The sequence below is a fragment of the Notolepis coatsorum genome (genome assembly GCF_963971535.1).
Source record: "Notolepis coatsorum genome assembly, chromosome: 8".
Taxonomy (NCBI): domain Eukaryota; kingdom Metazoa; phylum Chordata; class Actinopteri; order Aulopiformes; family Paralepididae; genus Notolepis; species Notolepis coatsorum.
In genome coordinates this window covers 61,960,603-61,981,113 of record NC_140172.1, presented here as the reverse complement: position 1 = coordinate 61,981,113, position 20,511 = coordinate 61,960,603, and the positions used below count along the sequence as shown (strand labels likewise).

The window sequence follows — 20,511 nt, the reverse complement described above, 5'->3', positions numbered from 1 at the left end:
AACAGTGTATGAAATCAGTACAATATGACCTGTGTATGAAATCATTCTAATAGGAACTATGTATGAAATCATTCTAATAGGAACTGTGTATGAAATAATTTCAACCTCTTAACACATTCTGCGCCACGCAGTATGCCCATCTATGCCAGTGCTGTAACCCTATGGAGTGGCTCACCTTCTTTGCAGGGCTATAACTTTTTAAATATTATAGCTATATCGACATTACTATGGCCCATTCAACATCGGGTATCTATCGTTCCGGATGTGGGAACGTTATATTTTTCCATTCATACATTGTCGTGTTAGTACCGTCGTGGATATAAGTATGTTTTTAGAGTATAGCAGTAATTCCTAGAATGCGCGTTATAGGCCCTGAAGCGTATTATACATAATCAATTGGCGTTTTGTTCCTATACACGCTATATTAAAACATTTAAATGCATATGATCGCCATACATTATGCTCCATCATGCGTGAAGGAAAGGGGGGGGGGGTCGTTTATGATTCCTTGATTGTCACTAACGGCTTTTTTTTCTTTTTTTTTTCTCCCCATTTTTCTATTTTTCTCCCGTCCCCAATTTCGTATCGTCCAATTCTACCCTCCCCTGTCTTGAACGCTGTTAGGCCATGCCTCACACAAGCCGGCTGCAATGTGGACGAAGCCTTGCATCACGTGTCCCCTCCGCCTGTAGCTGTTCCGCAACCGTTGCTATTTCCGGGGTAGGCCTGATTGGCCCCGACAGGCACGTGACCCGCCGCGGCCACGCCCCGCGGCAGCCTCAGGACGCGGCAACGAGGCTGCTGTGGTTCACAGGCGCTTTCCGCCTTCAACGCCGCCCGCAGCATTAGGAAGGAGTTTGCGGCGCCTTTCACATCGCAGTCATCAGTCATAATAATCGCGCCGCAGTCGGCAGTCATGCAATCATTTATCATTTAACATTTGAAAGGCATACATTGTTGTATGAAATAAAATAGTATAGAGACATATGTACAGCGTCGCGCCGCAGTCGGCAGTCATGCAATCATTTATCATTTAACATTTGAAAGGCATACATTGTTGTATGAAATAAAATACTATAGAGACATATGTACAGCGTCGCGCCACAGTCGGCAGTCATGCAATCATTTATCATTTAACATTTGAAAGGCATACATTGTTGTATGAAATAAAATAGTATAGAGACATATGTACAGCGTCGCGCCGCAGTCGGCAGTCATTTATCATTTATCATTTAACATTTGAAAGGCTTACATTGTTGTATGAAATAAAATAGCGGGGAGAATATGCTCACGCGAGCGGCATCGCTGAGCTCTGGTGACGGTCTTATTGGGGCTTATGTCGAGAACGGCAGTAACACAACATTGCAACTGTGTTACTGCTTTCTGACCGAATTAGTCATTCATTTGTAGCTATAAAGACATATTCATAATCCAACATATGTGTAAAGAAACCACATATTCCGATTGGAAGGACTCCCATCTCCTTCCTGCTCGCCTCTCACAGGGCTGAGCTGTGCACGGCTTTAGTCTCACTCGAGTGAGGAGGAGCGGAACTTCGGAAGACCGCTGGTTCTCCAACATACAGCGGTGTGCTCTTCAGAATGTACCGGGAGAAACGTTTACTGTACCCCGCAGACATAATAAGCATATAAGCAGTGCTTACTAACGTTATTAGTTACGTTATTTCTGACCGAATTAGTCATTCATTTGTCTAGCACAGTCTCTAACAGTGTAACAGTAAGAAGCATTTTGGATAAAAGTATTCTGTACTTCTGTATGACAACAATGTATGCCTTTCAAATGTTAAATGATTAAATGATACACAGCGAAATCTACGCTCTCGCCTCTCATCCTGCTTTCGCCAACGGCAGCGATGTGAAAGGCGAAGCGAACTCCAGCAGTAGTGTGCTTGCCGCTGGGGCTGCCGCGGGGCGTGGCCGCGGCGGGTCACGTGCCTGTCGGGGCCAATCAGGCCTACCCCGGAAATAGCAACGGTTGCGGAACAGCTACAGGCGTCCCCTCCGCGTGTATCTTTTCCGCAACGGAATTCGGTTTCCGGGTTCCTCTGATTGGCCACTGACCCCACGTGACCCTACCCTATTACACGCCCCCTTATCGACGTGCGTTATGCAACGCTCTACAGCTCTTTCGCTGACTTCCTGACTTCCTCGCAGAACAGCTGTTTCCGTATTTATAATATTGGAAACGCCGCGCTGTGAGCGCTGTGAAGCACCTCTGTATTAAATGCCGACAGCACCTCTGTATTAAATGCCGACTCATCAATCAATCAATAACAACATTAACGATAACGTTAACGTTAGCATTAGGCTAACGCCAAGCTGTAATGTTACCAGTCTCGCGTCTATCTGCTAACGTTAGCATTAGGTAATAACCGGTTTAAAATTGATGGTGATTACCTCACATTGTGTCTATTCTGCTAGCATTAACGTTACTAGTACAAACAATCAAACCAAAACATTGACATCTAACTTATCTTTAGATATTTACTCAACCTCTAATGTCTAACTATGAATGAACACAACACTCTAACTTAACATCTTTAGCTAATAAAGTACTCAACCTCTACTGTCTTTAACTATGAACAAACACAACACTCTAACTTACCATCTTTAGATAATAAAGTACTCAACCTCTACTGTCTTTAACTATGAACAAACACAACACTCTAACTTACCATCTTTAGATAATAAAGTACTCAACCTCTACTGTCTTTAACTATGAACAAACACAACACTCTAACCTACCATCTTTAGATAATAAAGTACTCAACCTCTACTGTCTTTAACTATGAACAAACACAACACTCTATGTTCTGGGCTTATGGTTTGTCCAGCAAGGCAATCACTGGTCTGAACCTCTGCTGCAGCTTATGGCTGCTTGTATCGGGTCTATGGCAGGGTCGTAGCACATGTTAAGATGGGGAGACGTGACAATCTGAGATCGTCTCAAGTTAAAGTCTTCTCGTGGTATGCTTTCACAGGGAGATCCTGATATAGAACTGAGTGTGCTTAGGGCTCAGACCCATGCTCTTACAGTAGGACTGAGCGTACTTGGGGCTCAGAGTGACCCATGCTCTTACAGTAGGACTGAGTGTACTTAGGGCTCAGAGTGACCCATGCTCTTACAGTAGAACTGAGTGTACTTATGGCTCAGAGTGACCCATGATCTTACAGTAGGACGGAGTGTAATTGGGGCTCAGACCCATGCTCTTACAGTAGGACTGAGTGTACTTAGGGCTCAGAGTGACCCATGCTCTTACAGTAGGACTGAGTGTACTTAGGGCTCAGAGTGACCCATGCTCTTACAGTAGAACTGAGTGTACTTAGGGCTCAGAGTGACCCATGCTCTTACAGTAGGACGGAGTGTACTTGGGGCTCAGACCCATGCTCTTACAGTAGGACGGAGTGTACTTGGGGCTCAGACCCATGCTCTTACAGTAGGACGGAGTGTACTTGGGGCTCAGACCCATGCTCTTACAATAGGACTGAGTGTACTTGGGGCTCAGAGTGACCCATGCTCTTACAGTAGGACTGAGTGTACTTAGGGCTCAGAGTGACCCATGCTCTTACAGTAGAACTGAGTGTACTTAGGGCTCAGAGTGACCCATGCTCTTACAGTAGGACGGAGTGTACTTGGGGCTCAGACCCATGCTCTTACAGTAGGACGGAGTGTACTTGGGGCTCAGACCCATGCTCTTACAGTAGGACTGAGTGTACTTGGGGCTCAGAGTGATCCATGCTCTTACAGTAGGACGGAGTGTACTTGGGGCTCAGACCCATGCTCTTACAGTAGGAGTCTGTAGGACATAGTGTACTTGGGGCTCAGACCCATGCTCTTACAGTAGGACTGAGTGTACTTAGGGCTCAGACCCATGCTCTTACAGTAGGACTGAGTGTACTTGGGGCTCAGAGTGACCCATGCTCTTACAGTAGGACTGAGTGTACTTGTCTACACTCTACTCGGTTGAGTACTTTATTATCTAAAGATGGTAAGTTAGAGTGTTGTGTTTGTTCATAGTTAAAGACAGTAGAGGTTGAGTACTTTATTATCTAAAGATGGTAAGTTAGAGTGTTGTGTTTGTTCATAGTTAAAGATAGTAGAGGTTGAGTACTTTATTATCTAAAGATGGTAAGTTAGTGTTGTGTTCATTCATAGTTAAACATTAGAGGTTGAGTAAATATCTAAAGATAAGTTGGATGTCAATGTTCTGGTTTGATTGTTTGTACTAGTAACGTTAATGCTAGCAGAATAGACAACGTGAGGTAATCACCATCCATTTTAAACCGGTTATTACCTAATGCTAACGTTAGCAGATAGACGCGAGACTGGTAACATTACAGCTTGGCGTTAGCCTAATGCTAACGTTAACGTTATCGTTAATGTTGTTATTGATTGATTGATGAGTCTGCATTTAATACAGAGGTACTGTCGGCATTTAATACAGAGGTGCTTCACAGCGCTCACAGCGCGGCGTTTCCAATATTATAAATACGGAAACAGCTGTTCTGCGAGGAAGTCAGGAAGTCAGCGAAAGAGCTGTAGAGCGTCGCATAACGCGCGCCTATAAGGGGGGCGTGTAATAGGGTAGTGTCACGTGGGGTCAGTGGCCAATCAGAGGAACCCGGAAACCGAATTCCGTTGCGGAAAAGATACACGCGTCCCCTCCGGTACTCGAGGAGGCAGCCGTCGCATCTTTTCACCTGCACAGCGCGATCTCTCAGCGGCGAGGGTCTGCGTGGGAGGGACACGCCGCCCTCGTCGCTTCCTGATTCTACTGCGCAGGCGCACCAACCGACCAGTAGGAGTCGCTGTCCACAACGTCCGATTCCCACCCACCAGCTTCCCACCCCCTAATACTGCCAATTGTATTAGTATGACCGATCAGCCAAGCTTGAAAGAAACTTGGTAGCAACGCCGAGAGCTGGGCTCGAACCCAACATCTCCTGCGTTGGTGGCGAGCGCCTTGCCCACTGCGCCACCTAGCCGCCCCTCACTAGCGGCTTTCTTTAGTACGACACCATACGTTGATCGGATAGATTGCAATGAAATAAATGGAAAGCGATCCCATGCACTCGAGTGTGTATCATGATCCACGTTACAAGATGGCTCTGCCGGAGCTTTTTCCCCGATGCACAGAGCGCCACATCCGGTTTAGAGTGGAATGCAACTCGCCCGAAATCCACCAGGCGGCGGTAGTGAGGCGTTGAAATATCAGACAGGGTCCAGCTGGCTCCTGGAGCCTTCCTGGATGAATTATGAATGCCAATAGCGAATAAAGGAAATAACGATCATAAAAACGAGTAAACTCGTTGTTGGCATTATTCGATTGGTGGGCAATAACGAGTACACTCGTTTTTGCGCAAGATGTGTTAACAGACACCCAGAAAAGTGCCAATTATTTTTACTTTAACTTGAGGACTGCATACATTTTTTTTGCAAAGCTTAGCTTTATACTTTATACTTATAGCACATGCATGAGCCTGGTTTCTTTTGAAAGATAACATTCTGAAGATACTAATGCAAAAAGGACAATCACTTTTAGTGCTAATGAAATAGAGTAACAGAGGTCTGAACTGGAGTTGAACTTGAACTTGTGTCGAATAGTCATTTAGTTTTAGGAGGGAGTTTTGCCCATCCCTACTAATAGGAACTATGTATGAAATCATTCTAATAGGAACTGTGTATGAAATCATTTTAACCTCTTGACAGGCACCCAGAAAAGTGGCAATTTCTTTTACTTGAACTTGAGGACTGCATACTTCTTTTGCAAAGCTTAGCTTTATACTTTATAGTTATAATAATAATAATAATAATAATAATAATATAATAATAATAATAATAATAATAATAATAATAATAATAATAATAATAATAATAATAATAATAGATTGGATTTGTTCGCTGGGATCCCAAAGTGCCACACTACAGGGTTAAAACATAGTTAAAAAAAATAAGAATAACATAGTTATTAGTAAAACAAATAAAATAGAATACAGAATAAAAGTAAGATAAAAATAGAACATAGTTAATTAAAAACATAGTATAAACAGACAATTTAAAAACAACAGCACAAGAAAATTAAAATAAAAGCTAACAGTCAAAGGCCTTTTTGAATAGGTAGGTTTTCAGGCCTGCTTTAAAAGAGTCCAGGCTCTGTGGTGCCCTCAGCTGGATGGGGAGGCTGTTCCACAGGCGTTATAGCACATGCATGAGCCTGGTCTCTTTTGAAAGATAACATTCTGAAGTTACTAATGCAAAAAAGGACAATCACTTTTAGTGCTAATGAAATAGAGTAACAGAGCTCTGAACTTGAGTTGAACTTGTGTCGAATAGTAATTTAGTTTTAGTAGGGAGTTTTGCCCATCCCTACTAATAGGAACTATGTATGAAATCATTCTAATAGGAACTATTCACAAGGTGGTGACTTTCTGTACTGTTGCTTGTTGTCTTGTTTTCAAACAGAGTTGATGTTCTTGGAGACGAGTGCTCTCACTGGAGAGAACGTGGAGGAGGCCTTTCTCAAATGTGCTTGTACCATCCTCACCAAGATAGACTCAGGTACAGTTGTTGAAACTATTGCAAAGTTACATGTTTAAATTATTGAAAAGTTACATATTGAAAATAACATTTTTGGAACTTTCTTAGCCTCATGTTTACAAACATTACACATGTGAATAAAGAGAAAGAATAATACTTACACGTATGCAAGTACATATTATGGTCATAAGCCAGTAGTGGGGCCAGGGTGTCCCGTGTTTCAACAGAAGCCGCGATACTGTTATTACGGCTTGTACATTTTGAGTTTTGTACGTTTTGCCCTCCGTAGGGGAGCTAGACCCGGAGCGGATGGGTTCGGGGATCCAATATGGCGACACGACAGTGAGGCAGCTTCGCCAGGTACCGGTGGGTGGCTCGACACAGGCCAGAGAGCTGTGTAACTGTTAAAAAGAGGCTCACCAACAACCAGGCCCTCCGACACTGCCCCCGTTTCCAGGTAAGACAAAGAACCATATATACTCAGGAGGACATACTATACCACTGTCTTTTAGATGTTACTCACCTCCACACGCATGTACTGTATGTTTCATTTGATTATCAACACCCAGAGAATGATTGGAATCAAAAGTGACTAAAGTGCTCTACTCTATACTGCATTACCGCATGACTCTATTAAAAGTAGGGATGTCCGATATTATCGGCTGATATTGGCATTAAAATGTGATATCGGAAATTATCGGCATCTGTTTTCGAAAGTGATAAAAAAATTATAATATTTATAATTTTTTTTTTATACATTTATTTACCCAGGCAAGCAAGTAAGAACAAATTCTGATTTTATTTATTGTCAAAAGTATGCATAATGTTGTGTTAATTCCACAACAAGAGATATGTAATGTTAATTGCCTGAAATTATTCCGTTTTTGGGGGGGGGGGGGGGGACCCTGCATATATCGATATCGGTATCGGAAATTAAGAGTTGGACAATATCGGTATCGGTAAAAAAGCCAATATCGAACATCCCTAATTACAAGCCATTCAGATTTTCACGGCAACCGGGAGCACCTGGGAGTTAATAACAAACGCACCCGACTGAACATGGACGTTCGATGTGCAGGGCTTGCAGTGGTCGGCAATAGGCGGCCCGCAGGCCGAAATTGGCCCGCCAGCTCAGATTATTTTGAGAATATGATTATTTACAATTCTTTTATATATATATATATATATATTAGAGGTGGGCATAGATAAATTTTTTTAATCTAGATTAATCTATCTGCAATCCTGGATTTAATCTAGATTAAAATGGCTCAAAAAAAAAAAAAAAACTGCCGAAGGCATTCAAAATATGTGTGTTCTACCCAAATAATTACCAGAAGTAAGTCCTTACTTTTTCTTTCCTCCTTATGTTTCTCAGGCCAGGTGGCCCATTACACCATGAGCCCATCTCCCGTTTCCAAAATGCATTACAGACTGTTTGAAAAAGCTGTTTTGCTATGATAATTGGTAATGAAATATCAAAATAATGTTCAATAAGATGTACTTGTGTTTAATAAGTTGTTTTATTCAGAAGTTAACACAAATAAATAATATTACCAGTACAGTACAGTATCTAGCACACTCTCAGGAGCAAAACAGAAATAATCATTTCAAACTTGAACTATGTGACATGGCTTGAATCAACTGCTCCAGTGGAGTTGCTCAGTGGCCAATGGTGTCAACTGTGGTTGTACTGGGCAGCTCCCAGGTGTGAATGGAACTGTATGAATGTGAATCAGGGCGTTCCTGAAAAAGAGCATCTGTGCTCAGCGAACCTACCCTGGGTAAATAAAGGTAAAAAAATAAAAAAAATCTAATTTTTTTTTTTTTTTTTTTTTATGCGTTAATTATATTATCGCGCGATACTAGTATAGCGTTAACGCAGCACGTTAACGCCGTTAACGGCCCAGCTCTAATATATATATATATATATATCAGACCGACTATAGTCTAGGCTATATATTTAAGCTATGATGTCCAAACAGAGAAAGTACCACCACCTAAAGAATAATAATAATAATAACTTTATTTGTATAGCACTTTTCATACAGAGGTTGCAGTTCAAAGTGCTTCACAACAGTAAAAAATACAGGCATAAGCGAGCATAAAAAGATAGACGGGTAGAATCACAGTGTTTCACATTAGGATCTAGCATCCCAATAGGCTCTCCGCTTACAGTTTTCAGTAACACAAATAGTAAAAATAGTTTAAAATGATTCAGTTTAAAAATAGTCAAAAAATTATAAAATAGAACGGACATAAAAAATACAGGCATGAGCGAGCATAGCAAGATATGGCAAATCACAGTGTTTCACATTAGGATCTAGCATCTTAATAGGCTCTCTATTCAGTAATACTCCTGTAGTTCATGAACAAATAATCACAGTGTTTCACATTTGGATCTAGCAAATAATAAGAATAAAATGATTCAGTTTAAAAATAGTCATAAATAATCCTGTATGCATCGTTGTTTAGTGTGTATGTGTGTTTATTGTGTTGTGTGTGTGTGTGTGTGGTTGTACTTCAGCTACTACTACTCTACAACTACCACTCCAGGACACAGTTAACCTAGATCTACTCTACTCTACAACTACCACTCCAGGACACAGTTAACCTAGATCTACTACTACTACAGCTACTACTACTCTACAACTACCAGGACACAGTTAACCTAGATCTACAACTACAACGCTACAACTACTACTACTCTACTACTACTCTACCCCAGGACACAGTTAACCTAGATCTACCAGGACACAGTTAACCTAGATCTACTACTACTCTACAACTACCAGGACACAGTTAACCTAGATCTACAACTACAACGCTACAACTACTACTACTCTACTCCAGGACACAGTTAACCTAGATCTACTCTACAACTACCACTCCAGGACACAGTTAACCTAGATCTACTACTACTCTACCAGGACACAGTTAACCTAGATCTACAACTACAACGCTACTACAACTCTGTGTGTGTGTGTCTGTGTGTGACTGTGTGTGTGTGTGTGTGTGTGTGTGTGTGTGTATGTCGGTGTGTGTGTCTGTGTGTGTGTGTGTATGTGTGTATGTCGGTGTGTGTGTGTGTTTGTGTGTGATTGTGTGTGTGTGTGTGTGACTGTGTGTGTGTGACTGTGTGTGTGTGCGTCACAACCCGCAGTGTTTCACATTTGGATCTAGCAATAAATAAGAATAGTTTAAAATGATTCAGTTTAAAAATAGTCATCAGTAAGAAGTAAAAAGTGCAATAACCGACACATGAGTTTGATAGGCAGTGTAAAAGAGTAGGCAGGGTAAGAATAAATACAAGTTGTGTCAGGATATCCCTGATGTTTCCTCTTGCCACTAGGTGGTAGCAGATAACTATCAGTGAAATGCCTGAGCAAAGAGATAGGTTTTAAGCTGTCTTTTAAAGATGTCTAGCGAGTTGGCTTCCCTGATGTTTTGGGGTAGTTTGTTCCATAGTTTTGGGGCATAGTTGATAAAGGCTGCATTACCGATCCTCTTTTGACTGCTTCTGGGAGCCTCTAGTAGTCCAGCAGCTGATGATCGCAGTGTTCTTGCTGGTGTGTAATTTATTAGAGTGTTGGCGATGTAGCTAGGTCCCTGTCCATTTAGAGCTTTGTATGTAAGGAGAAGGACCTTAAAGTCAATTCTAAATGTTACGGGAAGCCAGTGTAAAGCGGCTAGGACTGGACTAATGTGCTCTCTCCTTTTGGTTCTAGTTAGCAGTCGGGCTGCAGAGTTTTGGATTAGCTGAAGCCTCTCTGTGGTTTTCTTAGGGAGACCTGTGAAAAGTGCATTACAGTAGTCTAACCGGCTAGATATGAATGCATGAATTAGCTTCTCAGCATCGTTCTGATTAATAAATGGTCGTACTTTTGCTATATTTCTGAGATGGAAGAACGATGTTTTCGTCACTTTGCTAATATGAGAATTGAAGTTCAGTTCTGAATCTATGATAACCCCAAGACTAGTGACCTCAGATTTGATCCAAGGGGTTAGTCCCCCCAGGTTCTTTATTAATGTTTCTTTTTTAGTTTTGGAGCCGATAATTAGAATTTCAGTTTTGTTCTCGTTTAGTTTCAGGAAGTTCTTACTCATCCATTTATTTATTGACAGTAAGCAGTCTGTAATGGAGCTAATCGCTGTATCATTTGGTTCAGCAGATATGTACAGTTGTGTATCATCCGCATAGCTATGGAAATCTACATTATGTTCTCTGATGATATCACCCAGCGGTAACATGTAAAGGGAGAAGAGTAAAGGACCTAAGCAACTCCCTTGTGCAACTCCATAGTTGTTGTCGTATATATCAGACATGTGATCTCCTAGTTTAACATAGAATTTCCTCCCTCTGATGTATGTTTTAAACCAGCCCAGCACATGGTCTGAGAAACCGACATGGTTTTCAAGACGATCGATTAGAATATCATGATCGATTGTATCAAATGCTGCACTGAGATCCAACAGGATAAGGATGGAGATCTTATTCTCGTCAGAGTTTAGTCTGAGGTCACTGATTATTTTGGTGAGGGCAGTTTCAGTGCTATGATATTTTCTGAATCCTGACTGAAATTCTTCTAAGATGTTGTTTTCTTCAAGAAAGGAATTTATTTGAACTGAAACTATCTTTTCAAGTACTTTACTAATGAATGGTAGGTTGGATATTGGACGATAATTTGCCATTTCATTACTATCCAAGTTAGGTTTTTTTAGTAATGGCTTTACAACTGCTGTTTTAAAGGCATCCGGGAAAATACCAGTCCTAAGGGAAGTGTTTATGATATCTAGCACAGGGCTTGAAACACTATTAAATACCCGTTTGAAGAAAGCTGTAGGTATAGGGTCAATGTCTGAGGTGGAGGAGTTACATTCTGAGACAGTTTTGCAGAGTACATCTAATGTGATGCATGTGAAACTTCTCATGGTTACATTGCACGGTTTGCCGCAATCAACTTTATTTCCATCATGAGTAATGCTGGCCCTGATCAAGGTTATTTTGTTGTTAAAGAATAGTGCAAGTTCTTCACACTTAACCGTTGATGACTGAGGAGGTGTAGGGGCAGTGTTGAGTAGTACATTAATAGTGGAAAAGAGGATTCTGGAGTTTCCAGCATTTTCTGTAATGATTTTAGAGAAGTAATCTTTCCTTGCTAAGCGGATGGTTTTATTATAAGCAGTTAAAGCATCTTTGTATATATCACAGCATATGATGGTTTTTGTTTTTCTCCATTTTCGCTCCGCTGCACGACATTTCCTTTTTTCTTTGTTGACCGTATTATAGTTTAACCAGGGCGAGGCTCTAGTTTTCTTCTTTTTCGTTTTTAATGGGGCGACAGAATTTAATATAGATGACATTGCATCATTGAGATTTTCTACCATTTCATTTAGAGAGCTGTCATGATTGTGTGGTTCATGTAGTCTGATAAGATCAATGAACTTTGATTCAGCTTTGTCGTTTAGGAGCCTCTTTTTAACTATGATTTCTTTTTTTGTTTTAGTAAGGGTTATTTGAGTATCAAAAAATATACAGTGATGGTCGGAGAGAGGTAATTCAGTTATTGAGATATTTGTTATGTTTAGCCCAGTTGTTGTTATAACTAAGTCTAGTGTATTCCCAAGCCGGTGAGTTGCATTTGTTATATGCTGTATTAGGTCAAAGCTATCCAGTAGATTTTTTAGTTCCATAGTTTTGGAGTCTGTTTTCTTATTAAAATGGATGTTCAGGTCTCCATTTAGGATCACCTTATCATATCCGGTAACACATAGTGAGATCAGTTCAGAGAGCTCCTGTATAAATATTGGTGAGTGTCTAGGCGGGCGGTATATTGTGACAATAATAGTTGATTCTGTTTTTAGTTCAATGGCAAGATATTCCATTGACATGAACTCGCCTAGTTCTGTGATTCTAAACAAGAGTTTTGAGGAGAAGATTGCTGCAACTCCTCCGCCCCTTTTATTTTTTCTGGGTATTTGAAAAAAGTTATAGTCTGGTGGACAAGCTTCTATCATTATTGATGTAGCTGTGTCATTATTTAGCCATGTCTCTACTAGGCAGATGCAATCTAAGTTATTTTCTTTAATCAGATCATTTACTAAGAATGTTTTATTATTCAGTGATCTGACATTTAGGAAAGCTAATTTTATTTGTTGGACTTCTTTAGAGGAGGTCTGCTTTGGTTTGACCGTGATGGCCCTGAGGTTAATAGCAGGTAAACGCATTGGTGGCGTATATTTTTCACCATGCCATTGGCTAGTTATGATTACTTGTATGTTTTTAGAGATGGCATGGTAATTGTGCTATACTGTACCGTACTGACTGCACTGTGCTTTCGGGGACATTTGATCAGACGAGATGGCCTTGTGTGATATGGGGGGGGGGGGGGGGGGGGATGGGACGTCTTGTGCTGTACTTCGTGGTGAGATTGTGTCCTTCATGACTATCTCTCGTGCTGGTGTGAGCTTAATATTCTTGGAGGCCATCAAGGCATGACGCATGTTTGCTGATAGGAGCTTTGAACCTAAGCGATTTGGGAAGAAGCCATTTCTTTGAAAACGTTCTGGGTTATTCCAGAAAACATTGAAGTTGTCAATGAATTTCAGGCCGTGTACGAGACATGCAGCCCCTAACCATGAATTAAAATTTAGGAGTCGACTGAATGCTTCCTGTCCTCTGCGAAAGCATGCAATTGGTCCACTGATGGACACATCAGTGTTTGTGTACACAGACTGATGTTTGTCTAGTGTGTTCATTAAACGTGTGAAATCGTCTTTCAAAGTCTCTGTGCCAGTCTTCTTTCGCAGGATGTCAAACGATCCAGAGTGAATGACAATTTTTGTTATTCCTGGTCTGATTAGTGTTGGAAGTTCTTCGGCTAGCTCTTTCACAGTTGTATTGTCTAGACAGATATTTTCTGTGTTTGCCATCTCCACATACCTTGTTATGGAATCTCCAATCAGTATGCAGTCTATTTTCTGTGTGAGGTTAGCATTTTTCTTTCCAACAGTTTTGGGGCCGTTTGTTTTTGGGCTAGGCCTAGTCTGCTGGTTCTTTCCACAGTCCTGTGGCCTTGGTGAAGCCTCGTTAGCCTTCATGTTAACGCTGGTCCCGTACCTTCGGCGTTGGCTACCGCGACGTTCTCGGCGCATGATAGTCTCTTCGCTGTTAGCCGTTCGCTCGGTCTGGGTCGTGTTTGCCAGCCGTGTCGCTAGTGGCTCTGTTTTCCTCGTCGTCTCGTCGTTAGCGTGTGCTTCGTTAGCATTAGCGTGAGCTCCGGCATGCCAGCTGTTTGCTTCGCTAGTGTTAGCGTGAGCTCCGGTATTCTTGCTATTAGCGTCGTTAGCGTGAGCTCCGTTACGCTCGCTGTTTTCTTCGTTAGCGTTGTTAGCTACGCTTCTATGTCTCTTTGCCTTGGGTGTTGATATGCGTGTTTCCGAGAGTAGGTTGAAACTATTTCCTGGCGGTACCGGGGGTGAGGTCCTGGATCGTTTATTTCTCCTTTTATCCTTGTCGGTGATCCACTGCTTTGGTCTAGCTCCTTGGTTGTGCCAAGGACCGTCTTTTGGGTGGTGCTGTTCTGTAGTTACTAGCAAAGGCCAGTTCTCAATCATGGTATTGTTGGCTATATTTGTAGTAGCTTCATAAATAGAGTCAATGAGTTGCTCATCCTGCTGTATTTGGTACAGGGTAGAAACCCGAGCCTCCAGCTCTACAATCCTCTTTCTCATCTCCAAGCAATTAGTACATTCTGTGGGAGAGCCGAGTCCCGGCATCTTCCTTTATTTCTTTTCAGGTTAGGCTAAGCTGAAGCTAAGCTAGGTACTTAGCTGGTGGTGATGATGATGATGGTGGTGGTGGTGGTGATGGTGGTGGTGGTGGTGGTGATGGTGGCACGGGGCAGTTCCGTTGCCCTGGAGCTGTGCTATTACTCACACTGTCGTCTTCCGTCTCGTTAAAACTCAAAATAACAAGGAAAACCTTCCTCGTCTTTCATAAATATCCTTGCCTTCCGACATAGTCCTTTGTGTGGCTGAACGGCTCAGGAGAAACTTGACCTCCATTAAAAATGTCAGCCTCCGACCTAAAGAATGCTTATTATACTTTGTTTTATCCATGTTGAGACTAGTGAATAACAGGTAGGCTATAGGCATCGCGGTGCAATGTAACGCTTGCTCAACATGAATAAAGTCTGTGGACAGCGCCTGGTGCTGAAATGGCAAACAAGCAGCGTGGTATCAAATGAAAACACCAGTTCAGTAAGTCATTCAAACTTTATCTTTACTTATAATATGACTGTGACGGCACCACACATGTGAACAGTAACAATGCAATTAAACTGACGTGGAAAAAAGCTGAATCCGCTTTAAGAAGATGTGCTACATTAGGTATATAAGAATTACAATTCATTAAATTTAAAATACAATTTGGCTTTTACCCCTCTAAAGCCGGGCGCAACACTATCTTGGATCCGTTTGTGATAAAGACTCTTTATTGTATCGGAATCAGGAGATTGTTCCCCATGCACTGCCACTGTAGTGTGTACTGTGAAGCATAGAATCTTGAAATATCTAAATTGGTTGTTTTCTCTGGACTGCATCTAATCTGCTGTATATCTGTTTATCATATATATGTCTGTCACTATAGCCAATGGAAATGCTAGAAATGGTCGTGTGGACTGGGAGAACCAATGGAAAATTCCTATAGTTTCTTGTCCAGTCCGCTCCACACAATGGGCCGCCAGACGCTGGTTGCACATAATGTAGGATAGACCGATAGAGAGAGGCGCTTGTCTCTGGTTTTATAATAAAATGGCAAAAAGACCAAGGTGTAATGTTCAGTGCAAACCAGTGTTAATTTTGGCAGCTATTTAAATTTTTGTTTTAGCCTTAGTCATGTGTCAAATGCTCCTTTTTTCGTTTTCATCATATTTAGTCACCTTCATTTATTTTTCATTTTAGTCTTAGTCGTTTTAGTCAACTACAGGTCTGAGCATTTTAGTCTTAGTCAGTTTTAGTCTCGATTTTGTCTTTTTTGTTTTAGTCTAGATTTAGAAAAGCTTCGTTGACGACCATATTTAGTCATTTTCGTTGACAAAATTAACACTGGTGCAAACATGTATTATATATAATAATGGAAAGTAGAAAGAACTGCTCGTTTACAGTTTATTATGCCACCTATGCAGCTCGTTTATTTTTTATCAATTTTCTGCCTCTGCCACAAATGTATGTCTTAGTTATAAGGTGGTCTGTCACAGAGTAAAAATTGTACTTGTGCTGCCAGCAGCTAGAACACAAATGGCTGCAGAACTCAAGAACTATTGGGAATGTCTGACCACTGAGGATGCTTTCACACCGGCAGGGCTCCGGTTCAAGCTCCGGCTTCGTTCTGGAGCCTCTGAACCTTGGTCCTTTCTGGCACCTATTTAAGCAGAACCAACATTCCACCGTCCTCCGTCATCAACGGGGGGCATTACTCAGGCGGAAGTAAACACAACAGTGGCAAAATGTGCCGTGTGCAAAACAGCTTTAAAGGTTCGCCATTACATCTGCACCATGCTGATCCACTCAAATCTCAAAATGAGATTAGAATCGAATGTATCGTCATTATTCAGCAAGTACAATACACCATCCAACCAGAGTGGATAAATAAATGCATAAATGAATAAAAAAAAATTAAACTTGTGTAACAAAGAAATTTTAATCTGTGACCATAGAATCCACAGGCAGCCACACTAACCAGTTGAGCTAAAGGGTACGACCCCTTAGCAGGTGCTGGTTGACTGTGACCATATAATCCATAGTTTACACTTGTCAAGAGCCAATTGCGCAGTAGTTTAGTATAAATAAGATGTCATGCTAATATGTCATGTTCTACAGTAGGACATACTACTATAATACTAGGGGTGGGGGAAAAAATCGATACGTAGTAGTATCGCGATACTTTGCGTGGCGATACTGTATCTATACAAGGACGCCAAGTATCGATATCTAATTATTCATAAAATTAAAATTACATTTGTTTTTTGTTTGTATAAGGAAGTTGCATTGTTCATTTCAATACCTGTAATAGTACAGTAGTCCACACACACACATGTGCATTCAGTTAAGTTGGAATATTACTGTAATACAAACAGTTCAGTTTGTCAGGTACATGCAACACAGATTACAGTGTTTACATCTGTCTGCTTGAGAAAATACCATGTTCTGAAATAAAAATGATTGAAGTGAGATGAACAGACTGAACTTTATTTTATTAGATAAAACATGTTGACAACGTTTTACTTTGCAGTTGAAAAAAGGTAATAAATAAAATTTGATAAAAAAATGAAAATTTGCAATACTCAGCGTATCGCGATACTATCGTATCGTGCCGCAAGTATCGCGATAGTATCGTATCGTGAGGTCTCTGGCGATTCCCACCCCTATATAATACCCAATAAAACAAGTCATTAGAATAATGGAAGCCTACTTTGCTGGAACAATTCATTTTGCACGTATACAGTACGCGCTCAGGCTGCCTCACTCCACGCATTTATTTATTTCTGGAGCATTTACAACTCTGGTTGGATGGTGTATTGTACTTGTGCATAATAACAATACATTTGAATCTAATCAAATTTTGAGATCAGTCGCAAATCGCTTCCTATTGAATGGATCCATTGAGTGCAATGCCGAACCTCTGCTGTTTGCTGTTTTCGCTTGTCTTCACAGCCTAGAATATGACATCCCCACTGATGATGTCACGGTTCACAAGGGAAAACCAAAACATTTTCGGTTCCAGTTGAGAACCGACTTTTCAGGTTCCGAACCAATTATTTACGGTCTGAACGCGCCGGCCGGTTCAAGATTAGGTTCGGGAACCCGGCACCAGCACAGAGCTCTGCCGGTGTGAAAGGGCTATAAGTGTGTCTGACTCTTAACCACCAAAACCTGCACAGACTACAACGTATGGAATATATACAGTATATATCATGCCAGTTAGGGTACAGACCCTCACCTGCACCTTGTGTTACTGTATACTGATTCTTTTTCTCATATTTTTATATTCGGATAGATTTTTTTTGCCTATATGTATGTCTTTCATCTATTTCCCTGCTCATACCTGTACCTCCCCTCCCCTATGCTGTTATGACGACCAAATTCCCCAGAGGGATCAATAAAGGAATATCTTACTTCATCTTATCTTATAATGACAATACAATGAATGTAATCTTTTTAAATGAAAAGCGGACATCTGTTTGTATTCTGTAACCCATGGACTGACTTGAGCTTCTGGAGGAATAACCCCATGCCTTCCCCCCTCCCAGCACTTTGACAATGACTTGGGAAACGGCAGCTTCATCCAGACCCACTGCATGTGGGTGCGGTGGCGTCAGTGACCAGTCACTTGAGGTATACTCCCTCCACTGAACTCACCTGATCATTCTTCCGCGTTGCCGGGGAGACGACATCAGCAAAGGAGCACCACCAATCGGGCCCTCATATTCAACAGGAGTTTCATTGTCAAGGTTATTTTATTCAGGAAGTCACCGTACACACACACACCTCTGACCAATCTGGTCTAGGGACTAAACCTCCAACCAGGAGGTCTCGCAGAACACAATGGAGTCATTTTGTGTGTAATATCTGTATATTTATATACATGTACTGAAAACTGTGAGTTAGTGCAGTGGTTCTCAACCTGGGGATCAGGACCCTCCCAGAGGATGAAGAGATGTTTAAAACATATACATATTTCTAAGATTTTGTATAGATGCTTTTATTTCTTGTTAAATGATCACTATTTAAAGGCTGTCGCCCTCCATTATTATTAATCAAGTGAAACAGCCTGAACAGGAATGATAAAAGCGGGTTCAGCGTTCTGTCTGTGCTCGTACATGTTGAGGGGACTCTGTTTCCAGGGGGCATGGTTGAGAACCATGCACTGGGTCGGTGTCTACATCTATTGACAGATTCTGATCACTGTATGATATTGATATGTTTCAAGAGACTACTGTGTCTGTGTCACATGCTGCTGTACAGAATACTATATATTTATTAATGTCTTTGAATCGTGTCCAGATTGAAATGAATGCATTTGACTTGTGTGTGACCAGGAGCCGGAGTTGTGGTCGTTGATGTGAATCATGTTTACCAGCCTAATTATATTATCGTTTCAAGCGGAAATGACTAGAAGAGGCACGTGTGCACTAGACTGAATAGGCTTTCTTTATTTCAGTGAAAGCTGCAAAAGGAGATGTTAGGTTACATTTGAACTCACTGTTGTATTTATCACTTAGTGCAGCGGTTCCCAAACGTTTCCACCTTAAGGACCCCGACATTCATACGCATCGGGGCCAGTGACCATATTCACACGGCGATCGTTTTGCTCAGTTTGGGTTCCTTTCCACCCTGTTCCCTCCCGCCTTGGGTGGGAACCCAACCTGAGCATGACATAAGAGCAAAAATGGCAGCTATGTGAATATGGTCACTTGGAACCTTTTTGATGAGATGTCGTCCTAGCGACCCACAATCTGAGATTTTTTTTTTTATTGTTAGATGTGATTTATTAGTAGTTAAACAATATATTTGCCATCAGTGGCCATATATACCCCCGAAAGGGTCCGTGTCCTCAAGCCACCTTTTGACCACACCCCTAATCTTGGCTTGGCCTACCAGCATAGGAGGAGTAGGAAACAAAATCTGTTTTTGAGAAATGTAAATGGTGGTGATAGTTTTACGTCTCACAACGCTAGGATATCAGAAAGTAACAACACATTTCAAATACCATGATTGAACAAGTCATGGAGTAGTTGATGTTTTTATTTTTACGAGAATAGCGCCACCATGAGACCAGATTACTCACAACTTCACGGGCCTCCTTGCTATTGTAAAGCAAACATATTTGTCAAGTTTGGTGCAAATCGAACAGTGCTCATTCATATACTTCCTATATTGAAAAAGAATATTCATGTATCTGTTTTCAAATAAAGTACTGTTACGCCTGAGTTGACGAGTACATTCAGATACGAGTTTACTTAAACTATCTTTAAGTGTAGACATATGAAGTAAATCGAGTTTATTTAAGTGTAAACATAAACGTGTTCATCACTTCCTGTTTACTGTGCGTTTTCCAAAGTGATCGCATCTGGCAGTCATATGGTTTGGCCTGTCGATTATCTAAATGACACATTTAAAGATGTTCATTCACAGATTCCACACGGCAAGTTTGGTGAGAATCAGATGAACAGGCTAAGGGGAGATAAAAAATTATGACCGAAATATAGCAGACCTCGTCACTCTTTATGGCAAATATCTCTTCCGCGAGGAGACGCATCTCTGTATACTAGATTCATGACTAGGAGTCACGGATCAGGAGATGCACTGATTTGAAAGTTTGGCTTGATGGTGGTGCGGAAAGGTCGTGGGGTCACAGACATTTGAGAACCACTGATTTAGAAAAACACTACAGCTGTGTGATACCTTTTTTTCATGCAAAGCACAGATGTGACTATAACAAGTTTTAGAAGTGTATGAATGTGTGTACTAGATTTCCTATGGTCTGTGTATTTATGATTTTACGTGTGGTCTGTCTGTATATTTTATAACTGTCATGTTGTGTGATAGATATAAAGACGGAATAAACTGCCCCTCCATCTGAACCCCATAACCTTGAATGGATATGATTAAAATCACTTTTTTCCCCTAAAGTTTCTGTATTTTTTCTGAGATTGAAGTTTCACAGGTTGGAATTTGTCCACAGGACAGAATACATTTGCTAATGTTAGATTGCTAGCATATAACTTAAATTGCTACCACAAGAGGGTGCTATAGGTCCACATGCCTTTTCGGCATGGTCTCACCTCACTGTTAGGACTGTCCAGAAAATGTCTCTTCCCCCCCACTCTCTCTCCTCTGTCTTGCTATCTCCTCTATATATCATGTCAGTGTTTCCCCTACCATTGCCTTGGC

At 41.2% G+C, this 20,511-nt stretch overlaps 1 protein-coding gene across 1 annotated transcript in view; it reads left to right on the top strand.

The window, feature by feature from the left end:
• The window catches only part of LOC311232988 (ras-related protein Rab-4B), a 35,738-nt gene extending 15,539 nt beyond the window's left edge, over positions 1-20,199 (top strand). Inside the window, exons 6-8 of the mRNA XM_084319836.1 lie at positions 6,484-6,579; positions 6,848-7,015; positions 17,868-20,199. Coding sequence (XP_084175962.1) covers positions 6,484-6,579; positions 6,848-6,966 — 215 coding nt within the window. The 3' untranslated portion in view covers positions 6,967-7,015; positions 17,868-20,199. The remainder of the gene's footprint in view (positions 1-6,483; positions 6,580-6,847; positions 7,016-17,867) is intronic.
• Positions 20,200-20,511: the final 312 nt, after the last annotated feature.